The sequence below is a fragment of the Helianthus annuus genome, chromosome 16 (genome assembly GCF_002127325.2).
Source record: "Helianthus annuus cultivar XRQ/B chromosome 16, HanXRQr2.0-SUNRISE, whole genome shotgun sequence".
In the NCBI taxonomy this organism is placed as follows: Eukaryota; Viridiplantae; Streptophyta; class Magnoliopsida; order Asterales; family Asteraceae; genus Helianthus; species Helianthus annuus.
Window position 1 is genome coordinate 154,024,084 of NC_035448.2, and position 13,752 is coordinate 154,037,835.

A 13,752-nucleotide genomic window follows, 5' to 3' on the forward strand; every position below is an offset into this window, starting at 1 on the left:
AAGTAAGCTATCAACAATGACATATACACAAACATGAATGCGAGTTGTAGAATGTGCAACACATTATCACCATTGTGACCATGTGAAGTAAAACCCTTAACAACCCATGTCCGCGACAGGTGCTGAGTCCAAACTATAGTACTATCGTTGCTAAGGTGTTAGGCAACAATCACTGTGTAAACATAACATACAAACATTCATCGAAAACACGTATAACATGCAGAGTGGATAGCGTATAAAAAGTGGTTGTGTTGTGTGTTGTTGTGATTTGATATAGGTAACGTATGTACACTATCATCACATGTTTACAATCATAACAAAATTATCTCCATCATTTTTGTTGTAGTACCCTAAAAACATCAAATAAAAATTACTAGCATAACAAACCACAACCACTGGAAAGCAACATCAACATCATGGATCAAAGTTGGTTTCTTCTTCAGATGAGTACCCTAAGCTTCCATTTGGGATTTCCTCATCACTTTCAGATTGAGTCCAAAGTTCAACCTGTGATTTTACTGCCTTCTGGAGCCTCTCTGCAAATTTGCTTGCAGAGTTGTTGATGATTGGAATTTCAGATAACTGCTTCAAAAAGCTTATATCCTCACTGGAAGATATGTCTTTTGGGTCGTATAGCTCCACATCGCCATTGTCCCAAGTCACTGAAATTTTTGAAAGTGTCCTCAATGAACTCCCAAGATGTAACTTGTGTGTCTTCAATTGCCATTTCATTCAGTTTTCCATACCTTTTGTGCAGAATTTTGAATAGTTGGGCTGTCTGATCTGTGTAACATGCTGGTGGTATTCCTAGTTCATTCATCTTTCTCAAAACATTCTCATTGCAGTTTTCTAGAACAGAAGCAATGGAATGGTATCTTATTTTGTGACCATCAAGAAAACTGAAGAATGAAATGTTCTCTTTGAACACACCAAACTGATAATTCTTGATTAGCCATTTGTGTGTGTTTGTGGTTGGGTATTGGTGTATGAGGAATGTGAATATAATTTTAGGGTTTTTGTTCTTATATAATAGATTGGTCGAGGGATTGGTATTAAGTGTGGTAATAATTATATTTCAGTTTTTTCTTTGAATTGATTGTTCAATCATACAGTATTTCATCAGGAATCCAAAAAGCTTTTTAAGTTTTCTCTGATAATAATGATTATTATTTTTTGTCTTATCAATTTTTTTTGTCTTTAAGGTGTCGGTTATTTTTTTGTCTTATCATTTCCTCTATTATTATTAGTTTTATTGTATAACATTGCGTTTTAGAATGAGTATAAAATAGTAGTTTTATGATTGTCATTAATCCTATATTTTTTTTTGCGTTATAGAAACAGTAAAAAATTGATTTATTGCGTTTTATATAGATGTATTGCGTTATATGATTGGACATGAATAATTAGGAAGCAAATTGTATTGCGTTTTATAATAAATAACATAAGTCAAACAGACAATGTTGAGTTTTAGCATATTATTATTTCAATTTCTATGGACTTTTTTTAAATATAATGTTATATAATAAATATTTCATAAAAATCAAATAACATAAGTCAAACAACAATGAAATAGACAATATATATGCGCTAATAAACTAACGAAAGTCAAACATTGCATGATCTGAAAGCCGAATGAATGAGTGTATGTATGCTAATTGTGTTATGAATGTGACGACATGTACGGTTAGGAGTCATGTCAACATGGACATAAGCATGGAAGGGGTCAAAGATAAACACGGAAGCTATGCACGAACTCGGACGCACGAGTTAAGTACATTCCCGTACTCCCTCTTTAGTAGTAAAAGAGATTAATTGTATAATAATTATTAGAAGTTAAGTTGAAATGTGTTGTTGATGATAATATCAAGTAAGTAGTATTAAGTAAGTGATTTTTCCGGAATTACTTCTTAGTTTATTTAAGCAAGGTTATGCGCTAGTTATTTAAGTATGATAATCGGAGTCTAATAAGGTTTGGTTATATAGAAGTGAAGGTTTCCGTTAAGTAGACCAAATGGGTCAAAATAAAGTAAAACGCAAACCGTGTAACAGGAGCATAAACTAAATGAATTATGGATCCGGGTAATGGATTACATATTAGATATGTTACGAAATGAACCCCAAGCGATTAAAATGAGTTTGGATAGGTTTGGACGTAAAATGGGTGAAAAATAAACGTGCAGAGCTAACATGGCCGGGTGAACACTTAACCCTGCCAGGTGAAGGTTCTGTGAAAAATATATGTTTACTTGACACGGCCAGGTGGACACTTGACATGGCCGGGTGAAGGGGCTGAAAAAGAAAAAGAAAAAATAATAATTTCTTGTGTTTAATTCTTTTGTTCAAATGCTTTGATTTCTAATCGTTTGAATGTAATTGTATGATAAGTAACGATGCACTTTAGACCTCGGAGGTGTAAGGAAATTTTACTAACAAAATTTAACTACGTATAGTTGATTTAAATGAATTAGTTTAATGTATATCGGGAATCGGGTTCATAAACCCCATGTACGGAACTCCGGATAACGTAAGACTTCTATAGTTATAATGTTCATATGAGTATTGAGTATAAACAAATGACTTGTTTGGTAAAAACATGAACGGGTCAAATAACTAGTAAATGAATATTAAGTCGAAAACATATAAGTCTTAAACATGCGAATGGATGGAACTTTCCATACATGGTTAGGATCACTTTACTTATAAAATCTCAAACCACGAGGACCATTTGTGTAATTTTGAAAACACATGCACGTTTCTTGTATATTTGCAAACTTTAGGGATCATTTTGACACTTTACTCTTAATTTAAAGATTTGAGTCAGTTTAGATGAACACTATATTAAAATATTAAAATACTAGCTTATAACCCCGTGTAATACATGGGTTGCATAAATTTAATTTTATATAATAAGCAATATAGTTATATCTTTAAAATGTGCTGTACATTGCACGAGTTAAATAAACATACTGTAATCAATTAATACGTACGATGTCAAGATATGTATTTAAATGATAGATTCGTTGTACTATTTACTTATTAAAATTTTAATTTGTTATTTTACTTATTGTTAGGTTAGAAACATGTGTATTACATGTGATAGAACCAATGAAATATTAGATGATTTGCAGCGTATTAACTCGGAAAATTTAGAACGACACATTAAACGGAGAACTTGTGAAAGATGAAAAGTATAAGGGTTGAAAGTAAAAAAAATGTTGAGGTTAAATTGCAAAAGATGAAAAGCTTTGGGTTGAAAGTAAAAAAAAATTAAAGGGGTTAAATTGCAAAAGATGAAAACTTTTGAATTAGAAGTAAAAAATCAAATTAACCAAAGAGGTTAAAATACCAAAGATTGAAACTTTAGAATTAAATTCACAAAGATTGAAACTTTAGAGTTAAAAAGAAAATCAATTTCAAATTATGAAAACAAAAGAGATAAATAGATATAGTTAAATTGATGTTTAGCAGTATTATTATTATTTAATATTTAATAGAAGAGATAAATAGAAAAATAAGAGTGAAAATTACCAGAGAATGACACGTGTCCAAAAGAGATTTTTGTTTATTAGTATACTAGGTTATAACCCCGTGTAATACACGGGTTGAATAAATAAATTTTATATACTAAATAATAAAACAATATATCTTTAAAAACCTCATTTATTGCACGGGTTGAATATATATAATTTTATTTATTAAATAATAAAAAGTTATATTTATAAGAACAATATTGTACAGGTTGAATAAATGTAACTTTATATACGAAATAAAAAAGTTATATCTTTAAAACCACGTGTATTACAAGAGTTGAATAAATAAATTTTATATACTAAATAATAAAACAATATATCTTTAAAAACCTCATTTATTGCACGGGTTGAATAAATGTAATTTTATATACCAAATAAGAAAAAAATACATTTTTAAAAATATGTGTATTACACGGTTTGAATAAAAGTAATTTTCTGTATTAAATAATAAAAAATATATATATATATATATATCCTTAAAAAAAACCTGTGTATTGTACGAATTGAATAAATCTAATTTTATACATCAAATAATAAAAAGTTATATCTTAAAAAAGCTCATGTATATTTAATATATTAACACAAAGTTTGGTTTTCGTGATAAAAATAGACTATTCTGTTGTTATAAAATTTGTTAACGAAGTCTCAATAAATTTAACCCGTTATTTAAAACTCCGAAAATGTATAAATGATATATAATATTAGTTAATTTTACTTTAAGTTTCGTAAAATCTATTTGATACCAAACTAAATAAAATGTTCAAATTTATAGTTAATATCAAATTAGATAATTAAGTTTGAATTTGAAGTAAATAGATAAATATAAAATTAATAATTAATTCAAATAAATAATATTATAAATGAGAAGAAGATTAAACTAAATAATAATTATCCATAAGATATTAAACTAAATAATATTTAGTAAGAGGGTTATCTATAATTAATGAGAAGAAACTAAACTAAAATAATAATTATCTATAAGAGATGACCTAATATGATGACAAGTGTTTTAAAGTGATTTTGCAATGTAAATGAGGGTATATTTGTAATCTTTCACACCGCAAGAACCAAAAAAGGTTTAGAGAACTCAAAAACAAGGACCTTAAGTACAAAATTAGTTTGCCAAGATCTCCAAAACACAAGTTCACAACTCATCACAGCCGCCTCTCACACAACCCCAAAAGCTACTTCCTTTCCCTTTGCCTTCTCACAAATCTCAAAAGCTTCCTAACTCAACTCCAATTTCTCTTCTTCCACCACCTACCTATACATACACATATCACCAATGCACATTCATCCACAACCCAATGGCTCTCATCACTAAGCTCCCATCATCTTCACCACTAACCCAATTCAAAACCCCCCAAATCTCCCCACCAAACCCTACTTTCATCCGTTTTACTACATCTTGTTCTGCTTCACCTTTCACTGAAAAGCATTCAGTTGAAAGATACCAACGTGACAGTTGGGTGTTCAACAACGAATTTAACCAAAACCCATGTGAAAAGCAGTCGAATTTCTCCACTAGAGACTACGAAATTGCCCTTCAGCTTCCTGAACTGAAGAAACTGTTGCAGGTTTTGAGGGAGAAGAGAGGGGAAAGTGGGGATGGGGAGGGGGGTAAAGGGGGTGTTGGGAATGTGTTTTTGGTGGGTACGGGTCCGGGTGACCCGGATTTGTTGACTTTGAAGGCGTTGAAGGTGATCCAGAAGGCGGATTTGTTGTTGTATGATAGATTGGTGTCTAATGATGTGTTGGATTTGGTGGGTCCGGATGCTAGGTTGCTTTATGTTGGGAAGACTGCTGGGTACCATAGCAGAACACAGGTTGGTTAAAGTTTTGATTTTTTTTTTTTTTTTTTTTTTGTAAGTTCTTGATCATGTGGGTTGGTTTTGGAAGTTTTGTGATGGGGTTTGGGGATCTTGAAAGATTTGTGTAATTAGGGTTTGTGCTTTATGAAAACAACTGTTATGCATTCAGCATTTAGATTCTTTTTTTTTTTTTTTGGGGGTAGAGGGGTTGTGGAAATCTTGAAGATTTATGGAATTATGGTTCTGGGTTGCTTGATTCCTTATATTTTATATTTTAGTTTTGTAGTTATAAGGTAACTAATTGGCTAGTATAAGTCAAACTGGACTGTGATTTTGGAATATATAGACTATAAACCAATGAAGCTTATAAAAGATGGCGGGTTTGTCGCTCTCATACCTTTGTGTTAGCGGGTGGCGGTGCAACATCTTGCCATCTCTTAAAATATTTAACTCGCTTGTTGTACGCAGGTGAACCGTTGTGGTTTTAAACTCATGAAAGATTATAATCTTCAAGTCATGTGTGTATTCATATATTCCTGTTTCCTAATCGTTTTTGGGCAATGTGTGGTTACGTAAAACATGTTTGTGAGTTTATTCTTATATCCTTGTTTTCTAATTATTTCTGGAATGTGTGGTTATATATGTAGGAGGAGATTCATGAGTTGCTTTTGAGTTTTGCTGAAGTGGGGGCAAATGTTGTGAGGCTTAAAGGAGGGGACCCGTTGGTGAGTTTTTCATATGCAAGTTTTTTTGGTTTTAGAACTCGTTGTGACAATTCACTGGTTTCTAATTACTGAAACGATTTGGGTTTTTTTAGGTGTTTGGAAGAGGTGGTGAGGAGATGGATTTTCTTCAACAAAAAGGCATTCAAGTTAAAGTTATTCCAGGTAACGAACTACAACTTTCTACTTCAAGAACGATGTGGATATTCTTATATTTTATAAAAGTATACATAATTACATAACAAATGTAAAGATTGGTTTAACAATGTAAAGTACTAGAAAGGGTAAATAATTTGCCCTTGGACATTAAGGTTTTTTTTTGTAGTTGATGTGAAAACATGATTATTTGACATTCAAATAGTCGGAGAATCGAAAACACATTGTCTTTATGTAAATGTTAAAGACTGATTATTGTGAGTTGATGTCACATAGTCAGATAGCCAGACAATTTGAATAGCCCCATAGCCAATCATGGCCATATGAATATTAAAGTAGTCATCTAAACGTAGTCAAGAGTAAATTACTTTTTGAGTCCCTGTGTTTTGGTGATTTTAATCAGTTGAGTCCAAAATCAAAAAGTTTAACGCTCTGAGTCCCTAACCACTCATTTTATAACGATTTGAGTCTCTGTGTTTTAGTGGTTTTAACCACTTGAGTCCAAAATCAAAAGTACAAGTGTTAAAAATTGGACTCAAAACGTTATAAAATGAGCGGTTAGGGACTCAGGGCGTTAAACTTTCTGATTTTGGATCTAATTGGTTAAAACCACTAAAACATAGGGACTCAAAAAGTAATTTACTCTATATTTAAATACGTATTTTGCCACTATGGACTTGAGGAATGAGGAGGGAGGAATTTTAAAATTAGCTATCAAATAAACTTTGACTTCAACTCACAATAATCAGTTTGATATATGTAGATTATAATAATATGTTCTTGATTGTCAGACTAAAATATATATATATATTCCAGAATAATTTTTCAGTTATACAAACGATGCTCCAAATTTTGGCAGGCTCGGCAAGAATTTAAAAATATTTCTAAATTACTGAAATTACCTAGCTAAGATCAAGGGTGAATAGTAGATATCACAATTTCCTTGTTGTTCAATACTGGTTTATAATTCAGAGCATTACGAAGGAAACCATAAGTAGTGTTGTAAAATAAAGGGCTTATTATACATTTCACTAATAGTCATTGACTTTTATTTTTGAAGGCATAACTGCTGCCTCCGGGATAGCAGCAGAATTGGGTGTTCCATTAACACACAGGGGAATAGCAAACAGCGTCCGGTTTCTAACCGGCCACTCAAGAAAAGGCGGGGCCGATCCTCTTTTCGTAGCAGAGAATGCAGCCGATCCTGATTCAACCTTAGTTGTTTACATGGGGTTATCTACTCTCCCTGCACTCGTTTCAAAGTTAATCCACCATGGTTTACCACCCGACACACCAGCAGCTGCAGTTGAGCGGGGGACCACACCACAACAACGCATTGTAAGCACATACACTTGTATTTATACACACATAGATGAAGGTTTATATAAAAGTCGGGATTGTTATCAATTCTCATTGAGTTTCTACGCTTCCGATTTAAAAGGCTTTACACATACATTACACACATAAAAAGTCATAATTTGTTTCTGATTTTGGTAAGTTGACGGTTATCCATAATCTGTTACAAATTTATGCAGGCGTTAGCAGAGTTGAAGGATCTACCTGATAAAATTACATCAGAACAATTCGTATCACCGACTCTGATCTTCATTGGAAAAGTAGTTGCGCTTTCACCGTTGTGGCCGCAATCCTGTACAAGCGAGTCGTCATGTCTAATTCCACTTGTATGAAATCCCTGATCAAGAAGAACAACATGGTTCATGAGAAAAGTGACAGATGAACGAATATCATCATGGGAAGTTGCCACGTTGGAGGGAAAAAACCGTAGATTGCTGCTTACGGGTTCAAGCTGTTTAACATAAAACAATTTTTTGCGAGTGTGAATAACGACTGGAAAGCAAAAGACTCACGCTTTCTGGTCAAAATTGACGAATTGTTTCTTCCCTTTATGGTGGGGTTTTGCTTGCATAATCTTGATTCTTCTGAAGAATAAATTTGGCTAAATTGGCCGGTAAGAGTAATGGGTCACGATGAATAAATTTGTAACGTTGCTCAATACGTTGTGTTTGTTTGATCTAACATATCATCTTCGTCAAGAGTAAATTTAGGGATCGTTCATGTTGAAAATACGTACAATAAATTAGGTGTATCGTTTTTAATGTTTGTGGACTCACCACGTTTGTTTTTCCGTCCTTTGGACTGATGACATTAATAATTGTTGGTTAATGTCCGTCCTTAGTTCAATATGTTTGACTTCTTAAGTTTTAAGTTATGACGCAAGTATGTAAATGGTTTTGGGACATTGAGTGTATGAAATGTAGCTAAGTTTGTTAAAAGAAAAAGCGCTCCGATGCATATAACCTAGATGTTAACCTCAAATCGTCATTATTAGTCATGTTTATATCGTGTAATCCACATTCTTGATGATTACACTAAATGTATAGGGACTTATATGCGGCATATGTACATTCTTAATCAACACTTCGATGACATTTCTCGTCATCATCACATGTCACCATCTCCGGTTACTAATTGATCACTGGTGAACGCATACACAAATCTAACCGAAAAGGCCAGTTCAATTATTGAGCTAACAAAAAAAAAAAAAAAAAAAAAAAAAAAAAAAAAAAAAAAAAAAACCATTTTGATCTATAACTAAACTGAACCCACACACCCATGTGAGAGGCCTTGAAATTTCACACTCAAAACCAATTTATTGTTGTTCTTGGTGTTCAAATTATTTACTCCAAGTTGGTAAAATGCAAAAGGTCTCTTTAGTTGTACCTGAAGCTCACTTTATGGGTTGTTGCTCACCTGGCTTGGACCAGTCTGACCTGCCCTGCCACCCAGGTTCCTACACACCACTAGCCACAAGGATGAGAATCAGTATGGACCAATGGGCCCAGACTATTGTGGTCCTGGACTCTTTTGTCTTCACCCTCTTTTCAAATAATGAATACAAATTATTACATAAGAGATAAAAGGTAGGGAATCTATCTACAATGGTTAAGCCACATCAGAATGACAAAAGACATTATGATCTTATGAATCTTGTAACAGAAAACATTCACCAGCACACTTCCAACTACCTTATAACTGAAAATATAACAGTCAAAATTGTTTTTTTTTTTATTTTTACCTTTGCCCGTTTCGTAAAGGAGCTGAGCAGTTAGAGGTGGGCAAAAAACCCGGTTAATTAACCGGTTAGTGGTTAATTTTAACCCCTGGTTAGTAATTGGTTATAGATATTTAATATAGGAACCGGTTATTAATCTGCTTTTTTAACCGGTAGACCGGCCGAAAACTAAAAAAGAGAGCAAAAAAACCGGTTAAGTAACCGAAAAAAACTGGTTATTATCCAAATCGGTTAAAGCCATAACCGGTTAAAGTAATAACCGGTTAAAGCATTAACCAGTTAAAGTAAAAAAACAAAATTAACAACCATAATCGGTTAACAGAACCGGTTATGGAAGTTAACCATTTTGTGCAACTCTATTATAACAGTCAAAATTGTTTGTGTTTATTTACCTTTGCCCGTAAACGGGCTAAGCCATTCCATTAATGAGATACTCGAGATCAGCTTGCTAAAAACACAAATCAAGACATCAAATTTAGTTTAAACAACCTCCATTTAAAATTAAAATGAAGCTCATTTAATAAATGAGTTCGAGCTCGATTTTCATATATTGAGTTTGATTAGGCTCAGAAGGCTAAACAAGTGTATCTGGTATTCGAGCTTGTAAAATGACTCGCAAATCAAGCTTAATAATTAGACGTAGAGTTCGAAACAAGCCCAACTCGAGCTCTTTTGAAATTAACGAGTTAAGCTTGGGCTTGACTTTGACTCGTTTACATAGCTAGCGAGACAATTGAAGAAAACTGGTGCAGAATTTTTGCCCATAAATAATCTTTAAATTCTTCTAAATGAGTTTACAACATAATACTTGGCTTTATATCTCAAAAATAGGGAGGTTAACATGACTATATATGTATTATTGTATGATTTTTTTATTTACATGTTACTAACTAGTATACATCTGTATAATAAACAAAACAATGAATATCTTCCCAACAACTTGTTGAATCATGTTGTATGTTTTTCAGAAAGACGAATCATTGCGCATACACTCGGGGATCGGAAACTTTGTAACATCGCGTCCTGCTTTGCTAGTTCTAATCTCGGGCTGCCCCATCGAGTCCCGATGTAAAGCCAGTATGATTCTATTGAATTCGTCTTCGTGAAGAGAAGTGTTAAGAAAATGAGATAGCATTTGTCGTTTGTTGGGCGTAATCGTCTTTTTATGGCCCGAATACGCCCGATACCCTTGGATCGCATGGCCCATGTTCCCACCATGAGATGCCATGAACACATCACTGTTTTCAGACACAATGTAGTCGATGGCCGCCATGATGGATGCTTTTTTTGCAAACGGTTCTAGCTCTCCGGCTAATGCTAAGTCTTCTTTGTTGTAGAAATGAGGAAATTCGGTCATTAACGGTGATAATACTTTTGAACCACCTAACGGGCTCCCACCCGCCCAAAAGATCCGCCCGTTTTTCGGTACTCCAAGAGCTTTCAAGAGCCTGCAAAATGCAAATCCACATCATTAGAAAGGAATAAAGATGACTGTAGGAAGTGTAGATGTTATTTTTGACCCATAAAGTGTATGGGCCCGGCCCAACTTGACCGGGCCAGCCAACCCATCTTGCCAATTCTACAAATAAGTAATAATTAAGCTTTGCCTTGATGGAAAAAGGTTTACCGCGTGACCTCCAAGGCGGTTAAGGGGCAAAGACCAGCAAGTTTTCGGTCATGGTAAGTCATGTTTGATCTTGAAGTTAAAAGCTCGGGTCGACGTTTTCGTTCATTGTGGATTATTTCATCATACTCCGGGCTCAAGCCCGGAAGACAGCCCGTTCTGACCCATACGTCTTTCTCCATTCTAAGATGAAGAGCAAGATAAGGCCCTTTGCTCCTCATTCTCTCGGTGAGCTTGTTTCCTAGCTCACGAATCGGTGGTGCAAATCGCAAAGCGTGAAACGCAACCTAAACAAGTTATAAACATAGATCATGTTGGTGCTTAAAGAGTCTTTAGTCATACGCGTATTTACACTCGACACCCTCATCTTTTGATGATTGACAAAATAGTCCTATGCATACCTTGCATCTTAGCTTTTGGAGATCAGAAGGAAGATCCTTCGACAGCCTCGAGTCTAACCCACGTAACAACAAAACGCCTTCCCTTTTCATCTGTATTTAACAAACAAAAACACGCGTTATCGTAAGATCATTTACTCGGTCAACAGACGGCTAATATATGACAAAATGCAACAATGTATGATGTTTTTTGGCTAGAGTTTGAATCTTGGAATCATTAAAATTAACTACTTGACTCGGTAAACCGCGTATTTTAGCTAAAATTCGAATACTGAAACGTTGAATCGTTAATTACCCTTTTGAGGTATCGAGCTCGAATCCATTGAGGGGAAACATGAAGGGGAGTGTGCTTCTCTTCCACTGGTCTTGACATCAAATGGTTAGATGGTAATGATGAGATGATCCTGACATCATCTGCTAGAGCTTCCTTGAAGTGTTCTACATCAAATATATCTGAAAATTCACTGCAAAAAATAATTAAATTGTCATATAGCTACATTTTGAGGAAAAAATGGGATCAACTGGATAAAAAACAACAGGGTGATTAAACATTTTATGAGAAATGGAATATTATTTGACAGTAAATAATTGTTGAAAAATTATTTGATATAAGATAAACCTGACACCATGAAAGATCAATGATGACAACTCAAAAGGGTGCTTCAAAAGGGCAATTTAATTGAAAAAGGACAGTTTTAGTAGCAGGGCATTTGAAATTTTACAAAAAAGCCAAAAAAAAAAGATGAATATTAACTCAAAAGACAGTGGATTTTGTATATATTTATCAAAAAATAAATAGAAAAATAATTAATTTTATTATACTCTTTTGACATAGAACTGAACAAGAGGTGAATCAAAATTAGAAAAAAAAAGGAACAAGTTTTTAAACAAGGTAAAAAAATTAACAAAAAAGGATGAATATCAACTCAAAAGACACAGGATTTTGTATAAATTTTCAAAAAATAAATAGAAAAATAATAAATTTATTTTATTTTTTGACATATAACAACTGAACAAGAGGTGAATCAAAATTAGAAAAAAAAAGGTAACAATTTTTTTTTAAAAAAAAAAAGGAAAAAATTAACAAAATACCTTTCATCACCCCAAATAACATTAACTTGCAAGATTGGAACAACAAGAGCAGCACCAAGGATTCTAGCAATCACAACAGCATCAACAATCTGGTTTCTTTGTTGATTCATACCACCAGAAACAACCACCACCAAATACTTTGTTCTATCTTTCAAAATCTCAACACTTTGTTTCTTATACTCACTACTAAAATCCAAACAAGGCCTATACCCAAGCCCATCAGGCTGTTTCCAAAACCCCTTCAACTCTTCATCTTTTTCTTCATCTTTATTCAAAGATTTTAAAACCCCATTTGGAATCAAGCTTAAACTCACCTTTTGGGGGACAATCCCACATGGGTTTGGGTTAAAAGGGTCAAAATTGTACCACAACTTCATCATAAACAGAAACCCAGAAACAAAAAGGAACAAAAACCATGTTTTGGGGTTCTTGAAAAGCTTTGATCTTGAAAAAGTTGCAGTCTTTGAAGCTTTTTTGGGAGAGAGAAGAAGAGAGTGGAGTGAGTTAGATGAGAGAGAGTTGATGATCTCTGAAGGTACAGATATGTAACATTGGTGGTGGTGTTGGTGTTTCTTGTTGTTTACACACTTTGAAATGGCCATTGGTAGATGAAGAAAAGTGGTTGGAAATAAGCTTCAAATGAAAGATCAAAACAAACTTTTTGGTGTAGATTTTGTTCTTATTTCTTCTGTTAAATGTTGTTGTTCATGATGCTGTAGTACACAGGAACAGAGAATTGAATGAAGGGCATGGAGCCATGGATGAAGAAATGAGTGAGAGATGTTTGCTAAGTCATAAATTTGTGTCAGAGTTTTATATATAGGTGTGAAGTGGGGGTGGGGGGGGGTGGGTTTGGGTTAGGGGTTAGAAAGCTATTTTAGTATAGGCAGTTTGAATCTTATTGGAGACTCATGAATCCAATCCACTAAAAATATACATACATTCCCCTAAAAAACAACTTCTATATCAATATATTTCCACTAAAAACAAATACTTTTTCTCTCTCATTTTCAATATATATTACATTTTCTCTCTCCTCCACTCACAACCACTTTTAATATATATTAAAAAAGTATAGGGGGTGAAGAGTGTCCCCCCAAATATACAGATGAACAGTAACATTTTCTCTCTCCTCTACTCACAACCACTTTTTATACTTCTTATATTTTAAAAACCCCCCACACAGATTTTGGTGGTTTGGATGAGAATGCTCAATACTTTAAAGTTTCAATCCATTGGGTGGTTTTCAAATTGGTAAAATCATGATGAAATGACTCCCTTTGGGTCTTTTGGTAAAAAGATAAAAACAAATCTCTCCTTAAATA

General features: G+C 33.7%; 2 protein-coding genes across 2 annotated transcripts; one reads left to right on the forward strand and one right to left on the reverse strand.

Annotated features, from left to right (window-relative positions):
* The first annotated feature begins 4,655 nt into the window (after nt 1-4,655).
* Nucleotides 4,656-8,477, forward strand: LOC110915010 (siroheme synthase). The gene is made up of 5 exons (XM_022159630.2): nt 4,656-5,356; nt 5,989-6,066; nt 6,159-6,228; nt 7,280-7,557; nt 7,755-8,477. The coding sequence occupies exons 1-5, from the start codon at nt 4,838-4,840 to the stop codon at nt 7,905-7,907; spliced, it is 1,098 nt and encodes a 365-aa protein (XP_022015322.1). The 5' UTR covers nt 4,656-4,837; the 3' UTR covers nt 7,908-8,477.
* Nucleotides 8,478-10,106: 1,629 nt separating this feature from the next.
* On the reverse strand, nt 10,107-13,225 carry LOC110915729 (O-fucosyltransferase 20). The gene is made up of 5 exons (XM_022160471.2): nt 12,428-13,225; nt 11,631-11,799; nt 11,339-11,428; nt 10,941-11,224; nt 10,107-10,761 (listed from the first exon to the last, which is right to left on the reverse strand). Exons 1-5 carry the CDS (start codon nt 13,027-13,029, stop codon nt 10,278-10,280), a joined length of 1,629 nt encoding a protein of 542 aa, XP_022016163.1. The 5' UTR covers nt 13,030-13,225; the 3' UTR covers nt 10,107-10,277.
* Nucleotides 13,226-13,752: the final 527 nt, after the last annotated feature.

Coding starts and splice junctions, on each gene's coding strand:
- LOC110915010 (XM_022159630.2), top strand. CDS start 4,838: ATGGCTCTCATCACTAAGCTCCCATCATCTTCACCACTAACCCAATTC. Junction 5,357..5,988: donor GGTACCATAGCAGAACACAG/GTTGGTTAAAGT, acceptor TTATATATGTAG/GAGGAGATTCATGAGTTGCT. Junction 6,067..6,158: donor TTAAAGGAGGGGACCCGTTG/GTGAGTTTTTCA, acceptor GGGTTTTTTTAG/GTGTTTGGAAGAGGTGGTGA.
- LOC110915729 (XM_022160471.2), bottom strand. CDS start 13,029: ATGGCCATTTCAAAGTGTGTAAACAACAAGAAACACCAACACCACCAC. Junction 11,800..12,427: donor GTTATTTGGGGTGATGAAAG/GTATTTTGTTAA, acceptor TATTTTTTGCAG/TGAATTTTCAGATATATTTG. Junction 11,225..11,338: donor TCCAAAAGCTAAGATGCAAG/GTATGCATAGGA, acceptor TAACTTGTTTAG/GTTGCGTTTCACGCTTTGCG.